Source organism: Parasteatoda tepidariorum, chromosome 4, assembly GCF_982258835.1.
Source record: "Parasteatoda tepidariorum strain Cologne lab strain chromosome 4, Ptep-v5.0, whole genome shotgun sequence".
In the NCBI taxonomy this organism is placed as follows: domain Eukaryota; kingdom Metazoa; phylum Arthropoda; class Arachnida; order Araneae; family Theridiidae; genus Parasteatoda; species Parasteatoda tepidariorum.
Genome location: NC_141758.1, coordinates 5,224,928 through 5,247,381, shown reverse-complemented (window position 1 = coordinate 5,247,381; position 22,454 = coordinate 5,224,928). Strand labels below are relative to the sequence as shown.

The following is a 22,454-nucleotide window of genomic DNA, read 5'->3' as shown; positions in this document are numbered from 1 at the left end:
ATGGTTTCAGAACAATTTTTAAAGTCAAAATTAATTGAAAGATGAACAAAAATAATGCTATATAAAACAGTCATTCATGAGAACTGTCTTAACTTATGGATTGGAAACATGATCTTTAACTAAATCTAAAGTAGACCTGTTTGCTGTTTATGAGAGAAAATTTTTCGGTGCTGTAATTGTGGATGGCTTATGGCAGTATTTCCTAAACTTATGTTTTTTGTGTACCCTTTCTTAATTTTTCGTAATGCTGTGTACCACTTATTAAAAAATGAATGTAATTTATACTATAAAAAAATTGCACAAAAGTTAAAAATCACAAATGGCTGTTGACACCACTAATTATTAACTGTTAACTCCGCAAAAAATAGCCAATAGAAAAATACGTAATCGTAAACTTTCGTGGCTAGCTTTGTTTTTTAATTAAAATATTTTGAAATTTTCGTTTGCTGCAAGATATTTCGCATAAGAGCGTGTATCACACTTTAGGAAACACTGGCTTATGGAGTCAACGTCATAATTTTGAACTACATAGGCTACTCAAAGCTGATATTAACAAATACATAAAAATAAATGGCTTGTGGAACACATCTGTCGGATGGGCATTTAAGATCTTCTATTACAAACCAATGGGAACTAGAGTTGGCCCCAGATCAGATGGGTTGACACTCTGGATCATATGAATTACTAAATAGTGGAAGGCTCTGGCCGACAAAGGGCTGTCATGCTAACTGAAGAGGACATATATGTATCACATAGTGCGATCAAGCTTGGAAAAGATACCCACACAGGTGGGAAATTTAGGCACACACTTTATCTTATCAGGAAGAGCATTAAAATATAAACACTGCTTTTTTATGATAGAAATTTTTAGGGAAATATATTGTAAGACCCCCAATTATATCCAGGGTCTGTAGTTGTCCTTATATTCCTGATTTTTATATGTATTCATTTTCTACAAATACAAATTTGAATTATAAATAATCAATGTGCAGAATCAAAAGATTTGTATTTTTGATCCAGCATCTTTTTTATTTTAACTACTAATGTTAATAAATATTGCAAAAACTTGATATTTCGAACTTAGGGACTGTTTACTAATTACAAGTACTGTCGAACCTCATTAACGTGAACTAATTTTCGATTCCCTGTCACATTTTATATGGATAATATACTTTTAAGTTGACTCTTTTTCGGTAAAATATCCTTTAAGCTGAACTCTAATTTCATTGTCCTAGGAAAATTTTTAACTTTTAATGTGAGCATAAAATTTATTTCTTCTCTGACAAGTAAGAAAACTGGTCATGCACAGTTAACAATACAGTAATTGTATCATGTAATTTTTAAGTGGTTAATTGTAGAATCATACACTAAATTACTTTTATGCTTTCATTGAGAAAATATATTTCAATAATTTTAAGTAATTTAAACACTGTCAGATAGCTAAAAAGAGTTTCAAAAATAATCTTTCAATAGAATTATTTTGAAAATGACATTCACGTAACTATTTTATGCACTGGTCACCAAGTGAAAAGCACAATTCTGTCAACTACCACATGGACAGACCGGATCAGACAGGTTATTAAAAAATGCAATGTTTTTTTTTTCCGATTTCAATTTTGTGTTTAGTTTAAGTTGAAAAGTTTTAATGAATCTTTTTCTTTCAGTCTCGTACACCCACTAGTATCACAATAGAAGTGATGGGACATATAGAAACTTATGATCTGCTAGCAATTTTTGATTTCAATAATGTCCGCAAACGCATGTCTGTGAGTATAAGTTCTTTGCTTCCAGGCTTATTCCTTTCAAAAGATCAATCTTTTAAACTAAAAACTCAATTTTTGTGAACTTCTGAACTGATTAAAAGAGTACTTTTTCTTCATAGTTGTAAATTCTTTTGTGCATGTATGTGTTTATTTTGTCATTCTAAATGTCTTATTTTTTGTAGTAAATAATTTATGTTATAGGGGATTTGTTTTGCAAAATATTTTCCTTTTCTGTTAGCATGAATTTTTTTTGTTGGCTTTTTTTAATATTTAGAATTGTGCAATTTATTTAGTAAGAGTGGCAGTTTTGTATAATTTTTTAATGTTTATAATTGTTTCTATTGTACATTACATTAAAACAACTTTGAAAAATTATTACTAACTTATAAAAGAATTTTTTTTTTAATTTTTTAACAATTAAAAATGTATGTTTTTAAAAATAGTGACTATTTTTTTTTTATCTAACAATCTACAGTAAAAATATAAGTTTTTAAAGAAAATGTATTGTCAATGTTTTTTAGTGATTTCAAAGCTTTGAATAATTAAAAAATATTTTTAATATTTGAATAAAATCTTATTGAATCTTTGAATAAAAATTTCTTTATGATACTTGAATAAATCATTTAGTTTATTCATCATTATTATATACTTAATTAGAATGCATATAATACTATCTATTCAATTTTTTTTTAATACTTCAGGAATTATTCATTTACTATATTTGTTTATTTATTTTGACTTTATAAATGTCTTATTTTATATCTATAACTTGTTTTGCTTATTTATATAAATACATTCTGCCTTGCAGGTGATAATTAGAAAAAATGGGAAAATAAAACTGTACTCCAAAGGTGCTGATTCTGTGATATTTGAGAGATTAGGACCTTCTTCAAATGATCTGAAGATCAAAACTTCTGATCATTTAAATGTATGAATCTTTATCTATATTTATATTCTTATATAATGTGCTATATGGGCTCATGTAATGGGCAAAAGATAAGAGTTAAACATAAATATTTTTTTTAAAAGTTATTTACTTTATCCCATTTATATTTAATGCTTAACTTTTCTATTTTCAATACTTTATATTTCACAATAAAAGACAAATGGATTTTTTTTCTTCAGAAAACTTTAAAAATCAAAATCCTGTAAATCAGTAGCTGTATAGGTCCATCACTAGCCGTATGGGTTCCACAGTAACTGTTGTCATTAATCAGAAACTGCATGTAATCATTAGTTGTAGGGATCCATCAATAGTTGCATGTGCCCATCAATAGCTGTATAGATTTATCATTACCTGCTAACATCCATAACCAACTGCATTGATGGCAACAAAGACAATTTTGTGTGTAAGAAATTCATGAGTTTTAACTTTTAAAATGATAATGACATTTATTTAGACATCTCAATGTGTAAAAGAGAATTTTTTTAATTCGATAGTGAAAGATATTATTTCCCTTTTTTTTTATGAATGTGTTATTCATAAAGAAACTCGACCTAATAAGTATAGAAGCCAACCCTCCAAATTAAAAAAAAAAAAAAAAAACTCTTCAATTATGCATGGTAATAAATCTATATGAAATGTTCTTTTCTTTTAGAAATTTGCTAGTGAAGGACTGAGGACGTTGTGCCTAGCATCGAAAGATCTCGATGAAAATGTGTTCAATAACTGGAACGAGAGATTTCACGAGGCTTCGTAAGTTTTTAATACTTATCTTTTTTATAAATTGTCCTAACAATTCATGGTTTGTGGCGTTTTTAAAAAGCGCTTAAGGGTGCTTATTTTCGTTTTTTAAAATCCCTTAAAGGTGGTTTTTTCAATGGGTGTTTATAAAAAAGTGCTTAATTTTCTCTTTTTGAATATGAGATTTTTTTTCTTTACCGTGTATTATGCAAAAGCGTGCTTTTCACATTGTTCTATTCAATGTTTTCACAGTTCAAACACATTCTATTTCTACATGTGATCGGTCCATAGCTTATGAAAGCTCCAATCATTTTACATGTTTGATGAAATACTTGCGAGTCCACGTGTGCATCAACTGAGCTGAGTTAGAGAGATTCTAGCACTCTCATGTGCAACTCTGCTGCATTTTGCAAGATATTCTCAATTTCAGGCTTCATTTTACACTCTCTGATATCGAACCGAAAAATCTTTCGATCTTTTTATAATGGCTAATATAATGAAGAAAAGAGTTATTTGTCAGAAACTAGTTATTTTATTATGATCATGTAAAATCTGAAATTTATTTAGCATTTTGTTAATGTATGATGTATGCATTATTCACTTGAAGCATTGCCATGGAGCATAGGGAAGAGAGAATGAATGCCCTGTATGAAGATCTGGAACAGAATTTAACACTGGTTGGTGCCACTGCTATTGAAGACAAACTACAGGACGGGGTTCCCCAATGCATTGCCAATCTTGGAATGGCTGGCATCAAAGTGTGGGTTTTGACTGGTGATAAACAAGGTTTGTATTTTATATACTACTTCTTTGTTCACTCAACTAGTTTTCGTGTGAGAACTAGTTATCTTAAAATCCGAACTTAATTTTTTTTTTCCCCTGTTAGATTTTTAAAAAAATCAAATGATTCTTGACAACTATTTTTTTATAATATGTGTACTTGGTATCAGCTATTCATTGAAAAATACTTTCAGTTTAACTGTTAACACTATCCACCTAACTGTCAACACTATTTGGGTACAGAAAAAGAGGATATTCTTTATTTGCCCGTACACTGTTCGAGCAGTACAATTTTGCCCCTCCCTCGTTCGTATTGTTTTCAATTTGTCCTGCACCAAGTATTATGGTAGAGGGTATTCACCCACTTCAGAGAGATGGATCTGCATAAGTTCAGTAACAAGTAGGTTTTTACGAGATATGTTTGTTAGCCCTATGCTTAACACCCAACCTGGGGAGCAAGGGTCTTAGACTGTTGTCTCTCCACTGACCTGTCTGGCTTGGGAGATCTTGCCAGTAGCTACTCTACCGCTGGCATAGTTCAGTTGGTCAGTGTATTTTCTTACACCAATCCATTAGAATTCACATTTTTTACTTTGCAAGGTTTCTAATGGATGTCACTAGTAATCCAGGAAAAATCTTATTGTAAAACAATTTCAAGGACAAATAATTTAATATTCCTTGGGTGGTCCGGTACCAATTGACCCATGGACCAAGGTTGAGGACCATTGTGTTGGAATACAAAATTATATAACACAATATTATTGAGCCTGTGGTGGTGATGACTGGTCGTGGTCGATACAAATCCCCCCTCCTGCTGGCATAAAATACCTTCAATGATCATGGGTAGATGATAGACGGATCATTGGTTAGTCACCTTGAGATCAAGCTAACCCTGGGTGGCTTTCGTATTTTCTTGCAACGCTAATGCAGGTTAGTTCCATTAAAAACTCCGCCACAAAGAAAAATTTTTCCCAATACTTGATCCAAGATTTCCCTTGCCTTCTGGGTGGAGTTCAAAGCTATAAGGCTACAGAGTAGAACGTTGGTAGTCGTAAAACCCAAAATCGGGTCGGCTGTTCAACTACAGTTATAAAATAAAGTACAATATTCTTCTTTTTTTCGTCACAATATGGTATGAAAATGAAACAGTTATGTGATTAAGAATAAACTACACAAATGTAAAAATTTATGACTTGAATAAGTCAAACAATAGAGCTTTTACAAGTTCAGATTATATAACATATTTAATCCACTTTTCACTTTATACAGAGGAATTTTAAATTTAATATTTACATAGCTTGATCTCATCATTTTTTGTAATGCATCGTAACTAATCTTTTCAACAGCCATGCTAGCCCTAATTTCTGGCTAAATCTCAATAGTGCCAGTTATAAAATTTTAACTCACTAATTTTTTTTTTTTTTTTTTTTTTTTTTGCTCTTTATTTTTGAAAAAAAAAATTATTTTGTATTTCTGGTAAAAACTTTTGGTTATAGAGAAAAGAAGAAAAATTTCAAAAGCAGGTTTTTTTTATTTCTTTGAGATACTATTAAAAAAGTGAAGTACTGAGATAGGGATGTCTAACTTTAATTTGTTTTTAAATATACACAATGATATTTAGATGAATTATTATTAATTTCTTCCAAAATAATGTATGTTAATTAAATGTAAAAAAAAAAATTTTCACTTAAGTTTTTAAATAACTTATGCTACTTGTTGTATGGAGTGATATATAACAAAAGCTATTTATATACGTAATTCTGAAATTATTTAGGTAATAGAGAGTATTTTTATAATTAAAAATAATTAACCTTTCAGAATATAATCTATTTAATATAATGTATTCTATACAATACACATTTTTGTTTATTTTATATCAATTTTGTGTATAGTAATTCTAATGACTCTTTTTAGAAACTGCTATCAACATTGGATATTCGTGTCAACTGTTGACTGATGAATTGATTGACATATTGATAGTTGATGGTATGAATTATAGTGAAGTAGAACAACAGCTAACCAAATATCTGGAAATGATCCGAAGCCAGTACAGGGGCACAACAGATAGCCTAATCCATCCTTACTTGGATGACCTAAATTCCCTATCTGAAAATGCTGAAGGCCAAGGTTATGCCTTAGTAGCCAATGGCCATAGTTTGGTTTGTAGAATTTGATTTTTTCGTACTGTCTCTGCAAATTTTTATTTTGTTTAATATTTTCTAATAAATCAAGTTAATGGGAGCATTAATAGTTACTATTGGTTACTAGGGGCATAGTGTTACTATTTTAAGCTGATATGTGAGTTCAACATTTAAGACTTTGTTTAAAATTTATCATTATTAATTTATTTTTTAATAATGATAAATCCTAAATCAAGAAGTGCTCAAAGCTGGGACATAAAACACTCAACAAATTTCTGTTTCTCTGCAAGCACCGAATCATTTATACCCTCATATCTGCAGAAATGTCTTTATTAAAGTCTGGATGAAAATTTTATAAGGTTTTAATAGTTTTATATTAATTATGTGAGTATCTAGACACAAAATGATAGTTAACTAACTTAGGTTCTTTTTTTGCAATTATAGAGGATAAAATATAATTGTTTATCAATTATTAAAAATAGTAATTTGATTAATTAAGAATGCTTTAACTGTATCTGGAAAAAACTAATTTTGCAGATCATTTTATATTAGTTTGAGCCAGATTTTGAAATATTTGACTATACAACTCCTTATTCTTTGTGATTTCATCTAGTTATATTTACTAAGAAAATTCATTTTTAGGTGTTGTACATTTCATTTGTGAAGATACAAATTTATAATTTTGATTTGAAGCCCAAAAGAACTATATCACCTGATTGTCTTGTTTGTTGTTCAGATTGTATTTATCCCTCATTCTATTAAATAAAATATGAAGTAATAATAACTAAAATAATTTGGAAGTAGTTTTTGTAGTCATTACTATGCAGTCACTAACAATTGTATTCATTCATTTTTTTAGTCATTTATTTTATAATTAAATGTTATTTGGTTCATAATTTAGGACATTTGGTAATGACTGATAAAATGTATAGTTAAAATTAATTTTAATATGTTAAACAATAGAACTAGTTACAAAATATATATTTATTTTAAGGCTGTTGGTGAATTTTTTTATGTTAAGGCAGTCATGATTTTTAAATAATTCGTACTATAAGAATTTTTCATAACAATAGTATAAAAGTTAATGCACTAATTATTTTGTAGTTAACTTATTTTCGCTTGTCTGAAATGAATATATCAGTTAATTAATAAAAGGTTGACGTTTAATTGATTATTTTAAAGTTTGAGTCTTTCACTTGTCTTGATATCAGTCAATAATTAATAAGATACTATTTGAACAATAACTTGCTTGTTCCTGCCATGTAATATAGTATTTAAAATATATTTGTGTTAAGAATGTGTGTAAAATGCAATGTTGTTTCACTTAACTGTAATCAAATGTATTTTTGCGGCATTTCTGATGTTTTCGCTAATGTTTTAATACCTTTCCAGGTGTACGCTTTACAACCGTCAATGGAGAGCCTGTTTGTGGATGTTTCATCTGGCTGCAAATCTGTCATTTGTTGTCGAGTGACTCCCTTGCAGAAAGCATTGGTTGTTGATTTAATGAAGAGGCACAAAAATGCTGTCACCTTAGCTATAGGGGATGGTGCAAATGATGTCAGCATGATCAAAAGTATGAACTAATGATTGATTCTTAATGATAGCATGTTATTAAATACTCTAGCCACTGGGTCGTAGTAGCACAATGATTTAGAGCATCAAAATTCAGAAGCTGGGGTTTGATTCTCAAAGCTGCATGCAATATTGGTGTGATTATTGATTGGTCTAGATTACGTGCAATATTGGTGTGGTTTGTTTGCTGAGTAGTTTCACAGGGATCTACAGAAGGTTTTCTTCTCCTTTAGATCTATGTCTATATTGTGTAAGTAGTCTCACAAATGAGTGGTGCTACTATCTATCCTATATCATAGTTGCCAACTCTACTCGATTTTCGTCTGTAGACTACTGGATTTTGCCTGTTTCTCCTAGTCTACTGGTTTAATAATTCCCCTAATTTTTGTATATTTTAGAAAAATCCTTATTGAAATATCATTTTTGCACAAATTATTGCTTACTTGAATATTTAAATATGAATTACTAAAGCATATTGAAGCTAGTCTCATTGATAGAAATCTGTTTAAAACTTTTTTGTTCTAAAATGTTCGGTTTATTTTTTTCAGAGCTCTCTTTATTTAAAAAGCGATCTTTTAACTATCTTCAAAAATCTTTTAACTATCTATGATGAATTAAAGCTTATAACTATTCAAAATTATGAATATATTTAATACATAACATTTTAAACTCCTTTGAATGGCAATCATAACTGGAAAATATTGCAGTTTTTCTATTTTGATGACTTCAAAAATCCCTAAAATTCCCTAGGTGTAAAATGTTTACATTATGCAGCAATTATAGTGAAATTTATATTACGTAAAATCTACTGGAATTTTTCATATCTATGTTGGCATCTATGCTATATTCTCTTTTCAAGTTAATTCTATGACTTAATTCATAAGTGCAAGCTTTGTTTTTCCCAGGAGTGTCATTACAAACCTCAAAAACCATTAAATTATATTTGCATTTCTTGCAAAGCATAGCAAAAATATCTACTATCTGATCATGACATTTGTGCACTTTCATATGAGCTGATTGTGTATAATATGATAGAAGATGAATAAAATTGAATGAAAATTTTTAATTTTTGCCCATTAGTTTTTCTCAGCCCTTTACAAGGCTGTGGTAAGTATACTTAACACCAACTTCAATCATTTTTAGCTGTTGATGGGAAGCTGTTTTTTCACCTATGGTTTGTACTGCCGCCCTGCTTCAGAATTTTTTTTTAAAAAATGCACCAATGACGAGCTTTATTTATATAAATGTGGTTAACATAAAAATGAGTATGGGGTCAAGAAAAGCAGCAAACACTGGAGAGCTATTTCTCTTTTGAGTTATGCTTTCATTCGAACATTTATCTTTGAACAGGGGTGTCCTTTTCCTAAAATTCCTAAATTTTTTCACAGTCCCTAAAATTCCTAATAGTCTACTCAAATTTTGCTGAAGTTTTTTGTAAAATACCAATTAAATTGCACCTACCGTATATTCCGGCGTATAACACGCACTTTTAATACAAAAAATAACATTGGAATTTACGGGTGCGCGGTATACGCCGAATATAAAAAATTATAGATTAAAAAAATTTAAATACTGTAGAAAAATACTTTTATTTTAAAGAAATAACATACCTTTACCTAGATACTTTATTGATTTTCGTTATTACATAAATAGTTCATTATATTCGTCTTCCGTTATTTCTTCAGGCACGTCATTACAATCTGTTTACTCTTCATCATCTGTGTTACCCTTATCCATAAATAAACAGCCATCTTCTGATCCGACCAGATTATTTGAAATACTGCATTTTTTTAATGATTTTCTAACCATCTTAGGCTTAATTTCATCCCATGCTTTTAATATCCATTCGCACACTGTTTCCAAACTTGCATGACACATATGTCCTCCTTTCGTAAAGGTTTTCTCGCCCTCCAACATCCAAGTGTTCCACTGTCTTTTTAAATTGGCTTTAAATGGTTTGTTTAAGCATACGTCCAATGGCTGAACTAATAGTGTCATTCCGCCCGGAATAACTGCCATATCGGTATTACATTCTTTCAACAATTTTTTTGTATTATCTGTAAGGTGGGACCTAAACATGTCCCACACTAAAAGGCTTTCTGGTTATCTATTGATACTAGACGAGATATTGCACATGTACAATCCAAATTTTCGTGCGCGTTATACGAAGAGTATATCTTAAAATTTAAAGAAAGTTATTAGAAATTATGGATGCGCGTTATGCACCGGAATATACGGTACTTGAATAATTTCATGTCTAAATCAAGGCTGCACAAGTTCAAACTAGCGGTCTACTTAAGTAGATATAGATATTAACGTTGTGCTTTTTAGACTTAAAGAAGTTAAGTTCTATTTGAGTTCTTGTTTAACCAAAACATTGTCGATGAAATCTGGGATACAAAATTTAGAATCTGAAATAAACTGTCTTTGAAACTAAAAAATAAAAAATTTTGAAAATTAAATGTTCTATTTTTTTAATCTAACAAAATCTTAAATTACTCTTAAAATTTCACTAAAACTTAAGGAGAATGTTCGTAAAATACCCTAAAATTTAAAAAAAGAACTGAATTCTGTTGCAACCCCTGTTTGAGTTCATTTGCAGTTATAAACACAGAATTCACAAATTTCGTTATTTCTAAGCACAGAAGTTCAAACTTATGGCAAATTGTTTACAATAGGTTAATGAGAATTTGGACAAGAAATAATAAAGTTTTTAAAAAATCAAGTTAATTTTAGGTACTAATTTAAATAAATTTTTTATAATAAATCAATCTTAATCTTTCAAATATTTTATAACATGACTAAAAACGTATGGACTGATAAAGGGTTAAATCTCTTGCAATGCTCTGCGGAAGTGCCTATACAATATAAACATGTTTTTATATTACAGGGTGCGTAGCGTTTTTAAAAAGTGCTTAAAGGTGCTTATTTTCAATTTTCGTTTTTTAAAAGCCCTTAAATGTGCTTTTTTCATTGGGTGTTTTTAAAAAGTGCTTAATTTTCCTTTTTTCAAAGTGAAATTTTTCCTTTACCATGTTGATTTCCGATACGAATAATTCAAAAAGACACAGTTCACATTGTTCTATTCAACGTTTTCTCAATTAATTCAACCCCAATCTATTTCGGGGTATTGTCAGTCCGTAGCCATTCTTTTTACCCTGTAGCCATTCATTAGATTTACGTGATTACACCATTAGTTTTACGTGATTCAAAACTTCATGATTTTTGACACAATTGTGAAAAATAATGCCAAAAGTTTTTTTTCCTTTTGGCGTGATGGTTAAAACACGATAAAATCGCCAATTGTCAAAAAGTTTCCAGCCCTGTCTGGTTATGATATTTTTTTAAAGTAGGTACTTAAAAATATTTTTTGAGTGCTTGAAAAGTGCTTAAAAGGTGCTTATTTTTTGTTTAATAATTTGACTACTCACCCTGTATTATCATGTCTAATTGTATAATATATCTGAGGACAATTTTGTAAAATTGATCATTTATAACTTGTTTAATTTCTTGGCAGTGGCACACATAGGAGTAGGCATCAGTGGTCAAGAAGGCATGCAAGCCGTCCTTGCGAGTGATTTTTCTCTCGCTCAGTTCAGGTACCTGGAGCGCCTTCTGCTTGTACACGGGCGCTGGTCATACTTCAGGATGGCCAAATTTTTACGCTATTTTTTCTACAAGAATTTTGCCTTTACGCTCTGCCATTTTTGGTTTGCTTTCTTCTGTGGATTCTCCGCCCAGGTTAGTATTTTAAATATTTGTATTAGAACATCTTATGATAAATACAGGGTGCTTCCTCCCACAAAAGGGCACTCACTTAACCTAAAAATTTATCAAATTATGTAACTTTATGTAATAATTAAGTTTTATCCTCAAAAATTTTTAAATTACCCTCTTGTACTATTTTATGTACATATTTCAAAAAGTAATTCTCACACCATTATCAAAACACGAAAAAAAATTTGTAGTTTATAAAAAAAACAAAGGCATGCTAAAAAATAATCTGTGAGTATATATTTTTTTCAAAAAAAAAACGTAAACTAATCAAAAATTAGTTACAAATAATAATTTAAACTGAAAATTATATATAAATGAACATTTAATGGTACATTTTTTTTAAAAAAAGGTATATATTTAAATTCATTAATATATCCCCCACCCCTCAAAAAAGATACTTATATAAATTTAACCAGTTGAGAATAATCCTAACAAAGTATTTTTTATTTTTTGTAATCAGAATTAAACCTATTAACACAGAAAGTTTTATCAGTGTGTAATTATTATTTAAAGAGTTTTTTTTTTTAATGGAATATGAGTGAAAAGGCAGTATTTTTAAGGGACTTGTTTTTACAAAGAGGGTGCATTTATAGGGATCAAATGAGAGTATAGATTCTAAAGACGCTTAGGTAGAACATTGAAAATGATTAGCATAATAATTAATGGTTGAAGAGCTGTGATGTGGTTAGAGCATTCACCTTCCAATGAGGTGAACTGGGTTCGAATCCCGGTGATGACTGGTCGATAAAAATTTTGCATCCGGCTTGCACTGACCACAGTACTGACTTAAAATATCCTCAGTGGTAGAGGGATCAAGGATTAGAGTCCCCTTTCCTCCAGGCTAACCGTGGGAGGTTTTCCTTTCAGCGGTCAAAAAAACTATGTTATTTTTGTAGTTTACGACAACTGCTTTGTTACAAATGTTGTTAACTGCAACTACTACTTTTTAAATCTACAAACTACTCTGGAATTGTAGTAACTACTTCGCTACTTAAAGGAGATGAGCTTTCCTGGAGAATTTAAATTACACTTGTGTTTAAAATTGTTTTCAATAAGAAATTGGCTTTCATTAAATATGAGGGAATAATTAAGAAATATTTATTCATGTTTACATGAGCCAGTTTGTTATTACAAAACTACTTTTTGTTTGCTTTTTTTTTGTATCACACTACACTACTTTTTTAATAAAATAGCACACTACACTTCTAACTACAAAAAAAGTAACAATTACAGTAGTTTCACTACTTATACTGTGCTACTTCCAACTGCTGAAAAAAACTATTTCTAATTCAGCTACTAATTATGTATAAACTTTTTTTTTTAATGGTAAGGTTTTTAATTTTTATGCATATCTTTAAAATAGAGATCATTTTTATTAAATACATGCTTTTGGTAAAAAAAAAAAAAAGTGCCCCATAAATTGCAAAGTCTTAAGAACACATATTTTCTTAATTCTGGGGGGATCACTATTAGCTATTATATTGAGCAACTTTCTTTCAGTAAATATGTGGATTCTTTATTATTTTCATTTACAAATATATTTTGCTTATTTCTTTTGCAGACTCTTTACGATCCAGTTTTCATTTCATTTTACAATGTGTTTTATACTTCACTGCCTGTCCTAGCACTTGGTGTTTTTGACCAGGTCAGTATTAGTTTTAAAAAATGTCTCATTTTTATTTGTTTATTTTTATCTATTAGGGAATGCATATAAGAATGACCTTTTTCAGCCTAAATATTCTTTTCTTTTTTTTTTTAATTTTGTGATTACGTAAGTTGAAATTAAAATATAAAAAAGCACTTTTTTTGTATAATTTTTTCCTCAGTGTTTAAGTTTGTTTCAATTACTTAATATTAAAAAAAAATAGTATTCAAGAATTATTGTACATCAATATAGCTGTTAGCAAACAGTCTCTAAATAGGCTTGTTATTGTTAAAGGACGATGCTAAAATTGCAAAAAAAAACTTTCTGATAATTCAAAAGTTATTGTGCTGTTATTTTAATTTCAGCTTAACCAACTGACAGTTTTGACATTTTCATTTTTACTACTTTAAAATGTTTGTACTTTTTTTATACAACTATATCAGTCTAATTCCCCTCCCCACCTCTAATTTGAAAACTGTGGTATGAAGGGTCATTTTTTTCTTATCTAATTCCAGATAAATGGGCATTTTGAATGAAGTTTTATGTGTGCACAACCTTTTGGAAAAATTAAAAAAAAGAATAACTCTGGACATGGGATAACCTCCAGGGGTTAAAATGTTTTTTTACAAGATTGATAGTCTAAATTTGTATTGTTTGCTGTAAACTAATTATTCTTTTTCTATATAAATGAATTAAAGCTATGTATAAGTTTAAGTACTACCCTATAATCTCTAAAATCAACCATTCATTTGTTTTTCTATGTAGGTTGATTGATATTATGTATAGAATTAAACGCTAAAATACTTGTTTAAAGGTTCGATATTTTTATTTTTTGTATAGGCAATTTAAATTCATATATAGAATGGATAGTTTTGAATATTTTCCAACTATTTTCTATTAAAAATAATTGCTTGTTTATTTCCCTTCTTATGTGAATTAAATTTATGTATTGGAATAATAGTTCTAACACTAAAATAAATAATCTCAAGAAACTAAAATTTAGTTAACTCTGAATTCTCCACTCTTTACACATCTTTATTTTTGCATTTTATCCAGAGAATATATATTCTTTAGAATCTCCTTTCAAAAATAAGTATTTTTACTTCATTCTGAGTGGTAGTTCTAGTTTTTTGTTGCATATGTGACACTAGGTATAATTATTCTTTTATGTATAGTAAAACAATAATTAGACCTATTGTCATTACATTTATTAGTTTCAAAAAAATATGATAGTAATAAAAGTTTTGCATATTCCTTGCACTCAAAAATAGATGCCCATATAGATGTGAATGTTAATATTTTTGTAACATTTTTTTTGATTTTGTAAAACAAATGAAGTTTTTATGTTATAAAGTTTAAATACTTGTTTTTCAAAAAGTTGTTTATTTCTGTTCTTAATATTTGTTCTTAATATTTTTGTAACATTTTTTTTGATTTTGTAAAACAAATGAAGTTTTTATGTTATAAAGTTTAAATACTTGTTTTTCAAAAAGTTGTTTATTTCTGTTTGTTTTCAGGATGTGAGTGATAAGAACTCCATCCGTTATCCGAAGCTTTATACCCCCGGCCTAATGAACCTTCTCTTCAACAAGATGATCTTCCTTAAATCTGTGGCCCATGGCCTTCTCACTTCCTTTATTCTTTTCTTCATCCCCTACGGAGCCTTCAGCTATGCCATCGACCCTAATGGCCTCAGCATAGATGACCACCAGCTGTTTGGGACCACCGTATCCACCATACTCGTCCTTGTTGTTACTGTACAGGTAATTTCACTTTCTTATCTGTTGCAGAATTATTGTATGCATAAAATAGGGTTTTTTTAAAAAAATATTATGAATAATGTTTTTATGTTTAAAAAAAATTATAGTTGTGTTATTTTTACCGAAAGTATTTAACTGTCTCTTGAATTTGCAATAAAAATGCCCAATTGCCATCCTTAATTGTTCCAAAACCAATGAAAATTATTACTTCAAAAACCACACACTCAATCACATAATAGAAATTATTTTAATTAATTAAGTTACTTTAATTAGTTAGTTATAATTTTAGTGAATTATTTTTAGTGTATTTCACTTCACATTCATGAGTTGACAAAGTTCTTTTCAAATTTCTTTCACTGAATAGTTTTCTTTATTCTTAAAAAGAATTGTATAAGGTCTAAAACTATTAAATAATTAATTAAAAATATTTTTTTAAATTTATTTATCAAATTACACCCTTACTTTACTAACGAGCTTCAACTCATACAGTTAGAAGTGTTAATGAATTCACAAATATTTGGTTTTAAAATTTTAAAAATTTGCATAAAAGACATACTAGTCTTCCCTAACAATAAATTTTATAGTTATAAATAACTTACTAATTTCATGATTACTTAGTTGTAACAAATATGTCAATTTTGATTTGTACTTATGTTTTATCTTGTAGTTTATTTAACAAAATCTCTTCCTCCTTAGAATTTTTTTTGTTCCTTTTTATCTAAAAAGTATTTTAACATAACAAATATTGTATAACATATGTTATATAGTACTAATAATATATAGTATTATAATGATGCATAAATGTAGTATATATACTACCGTAATTTCGCACGTATAGTCCGCACCACAGTATAGTCCGCAGGTCCGATTTTATAGTAGAAAAATTTCAAAAATCGTCGGATAGTCCGCACCACCGGATAGTCCGCGGACTATACGTCCGAATTATTTTAGAAACAAAGAACTAAGTATAAATAGAAAAAAAGTACTTACTTACTAATATATCTTCTGAAATAAAACGCTAAACATAAATAAAAAACAGTGCTTACTAATTAATCATATTTTAATTAATCACACATTCTACTACATTAACGAAAACCTTCAAAGTCCGATTCATCAGTATCAGAATTAAACAGTTCTAATATATTTTCGGAAAGAGTGTCCGAAAGTTCATTTTCAGCATCACTATCTTCACTGTCAGAGATTTCCTCGCTTTCACTAACAATCCCGGCTTTTATAAATCCCGATCGGATGGTTGACACTTTAACACTTTTCCAGGATTTATCGACCCATTCGGCAACTTCAGTGTATGAAGCGCGTCTCATTTTTCCTCCTTTTGTGAAAGTATGTAAACCTTCCGACATCCAGTTCTCCCAGCAAGCACGTACGTGGGACTTGAAACTTTTGTTTACGCTAATATCCAGAGGTTGCAGGATTTTTGTTAAACCTCCTGGAATAACGCTAAGTTCAGCACCGATGTTTTTTTTCTTAGCTTCCGCCTTTACACTGTCCTTTATGTGTGCCCTCATTGAATCCATAATCAGTACTCCATTGGAATTGAAAAAGGCACCTTCTCTCTTCTTCCAAACTTCTTGAAACCAATCGAGCATAATGTCCTCGTTGCACCAACCCTTTTCATTACATCGTATTACGACGCTTCGAGGATAATTTTCCTTCGGAATTGTTTTTCTCTTAAAGATTAAGAGCGGCTTCAACTTTGTGCCGTCAGCACAGCAGGCGAGCATCACTGTGAAATGGGTCTTTTCTTGACCAGTTGTTGTTATGGATACTGTTTTCACTCCACAAGTATCGACGGTGCGATTCGGTGGACAATCAAATGTTAATGGAACTTCGTCCATGTTTATAATATTTTTCAGGGAATACTTCCCTTCTGCAATAACTTTCCTTGTAAACTGAAGGAAAGAAGCTTTTTTTTCATCTACATCGTGCGGAACAGCCTGACACATTGTCGTTCTGCTGCGAACTCTCAAGTTTTTACGACGCATGAAGCGGTAAACCCAATTTACTCCTCCCTTGAAATCCGTTATCTGCATCTCATCTGCCATGGCCTTCGCTCGGAGACGGATTTTAACTGTTGAAATGGAGCGTCCGGCATTTCTTTGGTCGAGAACCCATCTTAGTAAATTTTCCTCTAAAGCTGGCCATTTTACTTTTCCGTGCCGATTGGATAGCTTTCTTCCCATTCTTTTTAACACATCCTTTTGTTTGCGCCAATTTCTCACCGCTTTCTCGTCCACTTCAAAATAACGGCCCGCTTCTCTGTTTCCATCTTTTTCCGCTTTCAGAACTACCTTGAGTTTAAACTCAGCAGTAAAACTCCGGCGATGTTTCACAGACATAATGTTGGATCAACGTTAATGAAGATGAAAAACAAAATACTGTGCATTAATAAGACAAAAACGCATCAGAATTGAAGATACAACGATTTGAAAAAAGTAATAATAAGCTGAGGACGATGGTCGAAATCAGACAGAAATATGAGCAATGAAGAAAAAAAACGATAAAAAGCGCTCTCCCAAGCATTTAAAACAAGTTTCTATTTTTAGCGATTCCTCCCCCTATTTTTGCTTCTCCAATCAGGTTTTTTTTTTTTTTAAATAACTCCGCCTAGGACGGTCTTTCTTTTATCCCCTGTCTAAAATTCTCACACACTTAGCTTTTTCCCCTCTTCACTGACCTTCAGTTGAAAGTTTGAAATTCTTCTGGAACATAAGATTATTCAAGGTTATTCCAAGTTCATCAGCACCCTTTATTCATCAAGCATTCACATGTTTTTAACAAGCAGCTGAAGAATAAAGGGGAGTGGAGAGAGGCATTCATGACAAGTGGAAGAGACATATTTCCTGAAAAAAGCGGGGGGGGGGGAGAGTGCTTGTTTTACAGTTGACGTTATCACTGGCCCCACCCTGATTTCCTTCATTCATTCCTTTCTGATTTATGCTTCTCTACTCCACGCCTATTTCCTACACTCAATAGCTGTTCATATGGCAGAAGGGAAAGAGAGATTAAGTTCTCTTTGATTCCAAGAAAGGTCTCGCGCTGTTTATATTTGATTATCGGCAGTTCACGACAGCGCAGGGCTCGAAAAAACTCAGAAATTTTACCCGTCCTCCTTTGAAACTAACCCGTAGCTTCTAAATAAATAAAAATATAATTTTCTCTTATTTATTACAAACATTTATATAAATAGCACAATGAATTAGTAGTTACTAGGATTACATTATACAGTAATAAAAGAAATACTAGGTTACTAGTAGTAACCTAGTATTTCTGTTATGAAATAATTTCTTTCTTTTATGAAATAATTTAAATGACAAAGGTCAAGTTATCTGGAATGTCAATTTATCCGAGGGTACTGCGTTTTTTAAATGAATAGAATATGACGTTTGCCAGTTCCACAATCAAGCCAATGATTTACAGAGGTTTCTGCACAGAAATCTGAAAGGGGTTTTCCATTTAGATAGATGTTCATAATTGCGTTTAACGCTTCTTGTTTAAGACCAGTACGTAATGTGTTTTTTTTGTTGTTTTGTTTGTTTGTAAGTTCATTGCTGAAAAGCCCCTTTCAACCGCTGCAGTACTCCCAGACTGAGAAATCATCAATTCCAACATGCGTAGTATGTTGCTGTATTGTGGGTCATTTTGCTGCCTTGTAACTTGTAGGACTGTTGTAAGATAATGAAAATTGAAAATGTATCACGAACATTAACAGGAAAATGGCCGTCCGCGCGGACGTCGGATTCGGAATTTTTGATCGACGAGGACGGGCTGTTTTTCGAGCCCTGCGACATCGTGTTTTTTAAATTTCAACGATTTTAACCGTGAACAACCACCGTATTATCCGCACTGGTGGATAGTCCGCACCTTCAAAAATTCGCATTTTAAACACAGATAGTCCGCGGACTATACGCGCGAAATTACGGTACATTTATGTATACAAGGTGACATGAAATTTTTGCGTTGAGCCTGTGGACAAAATTATACAATCAAATTCTAGTATGCAGGGTTTTCTTGAATAAACATTGAAAAGATTGGATTTTATTTTTGCAATAAAAATAGCTTAAAATTTGAAAGAGAAAAACTTATATGTTTTGAGCTAAACACAAAAAGAATTCAAGCAAGCCTACTACCGAGTACAGAAAGCCTGTCAATTATTAACTTCAATTGACTCAATCTCTTAAACAATATATAAGCATTTTATATCTTTATTTTTCTGATTAAACTCATTTAAATATTCTGTCTTTGTTATCTTCCAAAAATGAGATTTCATACATAAAGCTGAACCAATTAATAGGATTTAGAAAACACACTAATGTTGTATTTTTTTACATTTATAATATAATTATCACATTTATTATAAAGTTGCTTTTCGTTTTCTAGATTGCAATTGACACAGCATATTGGACTAATTTCAACCATGTCGTAATATGGGGCAGTGCACTCTTTTACCTTGGCATGACCATTCTCATCAACATGAACTTTTTTGGTAACCCCTATGTAGGGACATTCCGCATGACCTTAAGTACTGCACACTTTTGGTTCACCCTCTTCCTCACCATCGCCATTTTGGTTGTCCCCATTGTAGCCATAAGATTCTACTACGTGGACACGCATCCCACTCTGTCGGACAGGGTGAGAATGAGACAGAGACTGTCCGACCTGAGGACGAGACCCTCGGAACCGACGCTCAGGATATCGAGCGTCAGGCGTAGCAGTAGGCGCTCTGTTAGGTCAGGGTACGCCTTCGCTCACCAAGAAGGCTTTGGTCGCCTCATCATGAGCGGCAAAATTATGAAGAAAAGCAAATCCAGCAATTTAACCAATAATCTGCATTCAACGCCGAAGCATCAGAACCACTGGAACCACAAAACAAACAATGTGAGGGAAAAGGGAAGCCCATCGACTGTCGAAGTGTGAATTTGTGCTTGGCGACAGTTTCTTTTACCTTTTTTTATAAACTTCTTTTTTTAATAAATATCACATTTTTATTATGAGACAAGAAGATCAACTTGTGACAATCTTGGCATTGTAGTTGTTGAATTTGAAAGCGGTTTTCCATATTGTATGAAATAACCCCATTGGCAAGATCAAAATATAAGATCCTTATACGAAAAAAAATACTATGTGATCAATTCTGAGATCATTCGGTGCACCTGTTGAATTTCAGTTCATTTTGAAGGTTATAATTCAGTTATAATTAATAACATATTTGAAACGGCCTTTTTTTAAAATTTGGTTCTGTATTGAATTTTTGCATTTTCAAGTTTGAAGTAATGTTTTGATGGAGGAAATGGCACTGATGCTTGATGAAATGTTTGAAAGAGGTTTTTATAGTTTTTTGACGAATACTGGAATGCAAGGAGAGAATTGCCAAGCTGTAAGATGGCGCCAAAACAGGCATTCGAATTTGTCGAGCTCGGTTTTAAAAATATTTCTTGACCAAAGTTAAATATTGATGGTAATGTGGTATCCAGAGCTTTGTGCCATGTTTTTATGTCATTTTGATGGAATCCTATTTAATATTACTCTCAATATTAAATGCCTTTGAATATTTTTATTATACCTTACAAAGCTACAATTAAGGTAGTACTGTATCGAGCAATTATCAATACTGTATCGAGCAAATATCAGTACCGTTTCTACAGTATTCCAATTTTCCGCCAAGAATTTATGTAAAATACACGTTTGTATTTCCAGAATTTCATGAGACGTTTTTTTTTCTTCCTTCCCTTCCTTTCAGCCTATTTTGCTAAATGTCTTCAATGTTTCATTGTATATTCAGTTCATCGTACCATCATGCTACAAAGTCTTTTTATGTTTTTTACCTCATTCTTATAAAATAAACAAAAAAATATTGCATAGGTTTGAATTCTATGCCATATTGTATAGGATAACTTTTATGAAAGAATTGCTTTTTGATGCACAATTTATTTTATTTAAAAAAATGAATAATTAAGAGAGGAAAAAATGTACATATAAAATAATTGTTACATATTTGTGTATTTCACTGAAATGCAAGTTTACCTGAAATGTATAAAAGAAATTTGAGAATAATTTTTATCGTTGCAAAATGAAAATTACCAAAAAAGAGAGAGAAGACAAATGTTTGATATTCTTGGATTTCATATCGATTATTTTAAATGAAGGTTTTGTGTAAATATTTGTGAGAAATACTATTAAAATGTTGTCAATAAATGTGAGTTTTTATTTTAAATATAGTTAGTTGATTGATAGACATGAGTATCACATGAATATGTTAATGTTTCTTATAGAAGCTGAGAAAAGGTTTTAAAAAAAATGAATTGATGCTATGATGTTTGGGAGAAATAATGAACAAATTAATAAATCAGATTTAGTCTAAATTTTTATACTTTCTAGACTGTTCAAAAGTAGACATAAGTTTGGCCACAAATGTTAGGCAGCCTTGTTTATTTCTGCAGATAATAATGCACGGCAGACTAAAGCTGACATGCATTGTTATCAGTGGTTCTTATTGGCTCAGATAAAATTGCCCGTTTTCTATTCTTATGGAATTGGATTTGAGAATATCCTATTTTTTCATAATATGTTAAATGATATTTATTTTTTCATCAACCAGGTAAGCATCTGCAACAAAAAGCTGATGTTTAGGCTATTATTGGTGAAGTGTTACGGCTATTTTTGCCATGATTTTACTTACAATTATTTATACCTAATGTCTTTAGACAAATTCACGATTGAATGTGAAAAAAATATCCATTATTGTATTTTAGTATACAATAATGGATAGAAATATGGATAACAAATATATATACTATATTACCTATTACAGTTAAATCTTTATCAATCATTTCTCATGGGACCATTTATTCCAAAGGATAGATAGAAGAAAACGATAAATGTGGGTCATCATGAAATGTCGAGTAATGACTTGAGAATATGAGAAAAAGTAATGAGTTGGAAAATCAATAAATTTACAATAGATATAAAAAAAGTCAAATTGTAAAAAATTAGAAATTTTATACAGAAATAATCACTATGAGAAAGAAAAATGAATTAAACATATCTGCTAACTCTCTGGTTTTTCCCAGTTTCTCCTGGTCCACTGGTTTTATAAAAGTTGTTCTGGTTTTTGTATATTTTAGAAAATTCCCTAAAATTGAATAAGTTTCCTGAAACAGGGTGCGTAACGTTTTTAAAAAGTGCTTATTTCCGATTTTCGTTTCTTAAAAGCCCTTAAAGGTGCTTTTTTTCATAGGGTGTTTTTAAAAAGTGCTCAATTTTTCCTTTACCGTGTTGATTTTCTCCACGGATTATGCAAAAAGACATTTC

At 30.6% G+C, this 22,454-nt stretch overlaps 1 protein-coding gene across 3 annotated transcripts in view; it reads left to right on the top strand.

The window, feature by feature from the left end:
- Positions 1-21,338, top strand: part of LOC107447625 (putative phospholipid-transporting ATPase IM) — a 198,969-nt gene extending 177,631 nt beyond the window's left edge. For all 3 annotated transcript variants that reach the window (XM_016062579.4, XM_016062578.4, XM_016062577.5), the window contains 10 exons: positions 1,665-1,766; positions 2,572-2,691; positions 3,362-3,459; positions 4,055-4,233; positions 6,142-6,386; positions 7,761-7,944; positions 11,461-11,684; positions 13,282-13,365; positions 14,883-15,128; positions 19,524-21,338. In XM_016062579.4, the coding sequence (XP_015918065.1) occupies positions 1,665-1,766; positions 2,572-2,691; positions 3,362-3,459; positions 4,055-4,233; positions 6,142-6,386; positions 7,761-7,944; positions 11,461-11,684; positions 13,282-13,365; positions 14,883-15,128; positions 19,524-20,060 (2,019 nt within the window). In that variant the 3' untranslated portion in view covers positions 20,061-21,338. The remainder of the gene's footprint in view (positions 1-1,664; positions 1,767-2,571; positions 2,692-3,361; positions 3,460-4,054; positions 4,234-6,141; positions 6,387-7,760; positions 7,945-11,460; positions 11,685-13,281; positions 13,366-14,882; positions 15,129-19,523) is intronic.
- Positions 21,339-22,454: the final 1,116 nt, after the last annotated feature.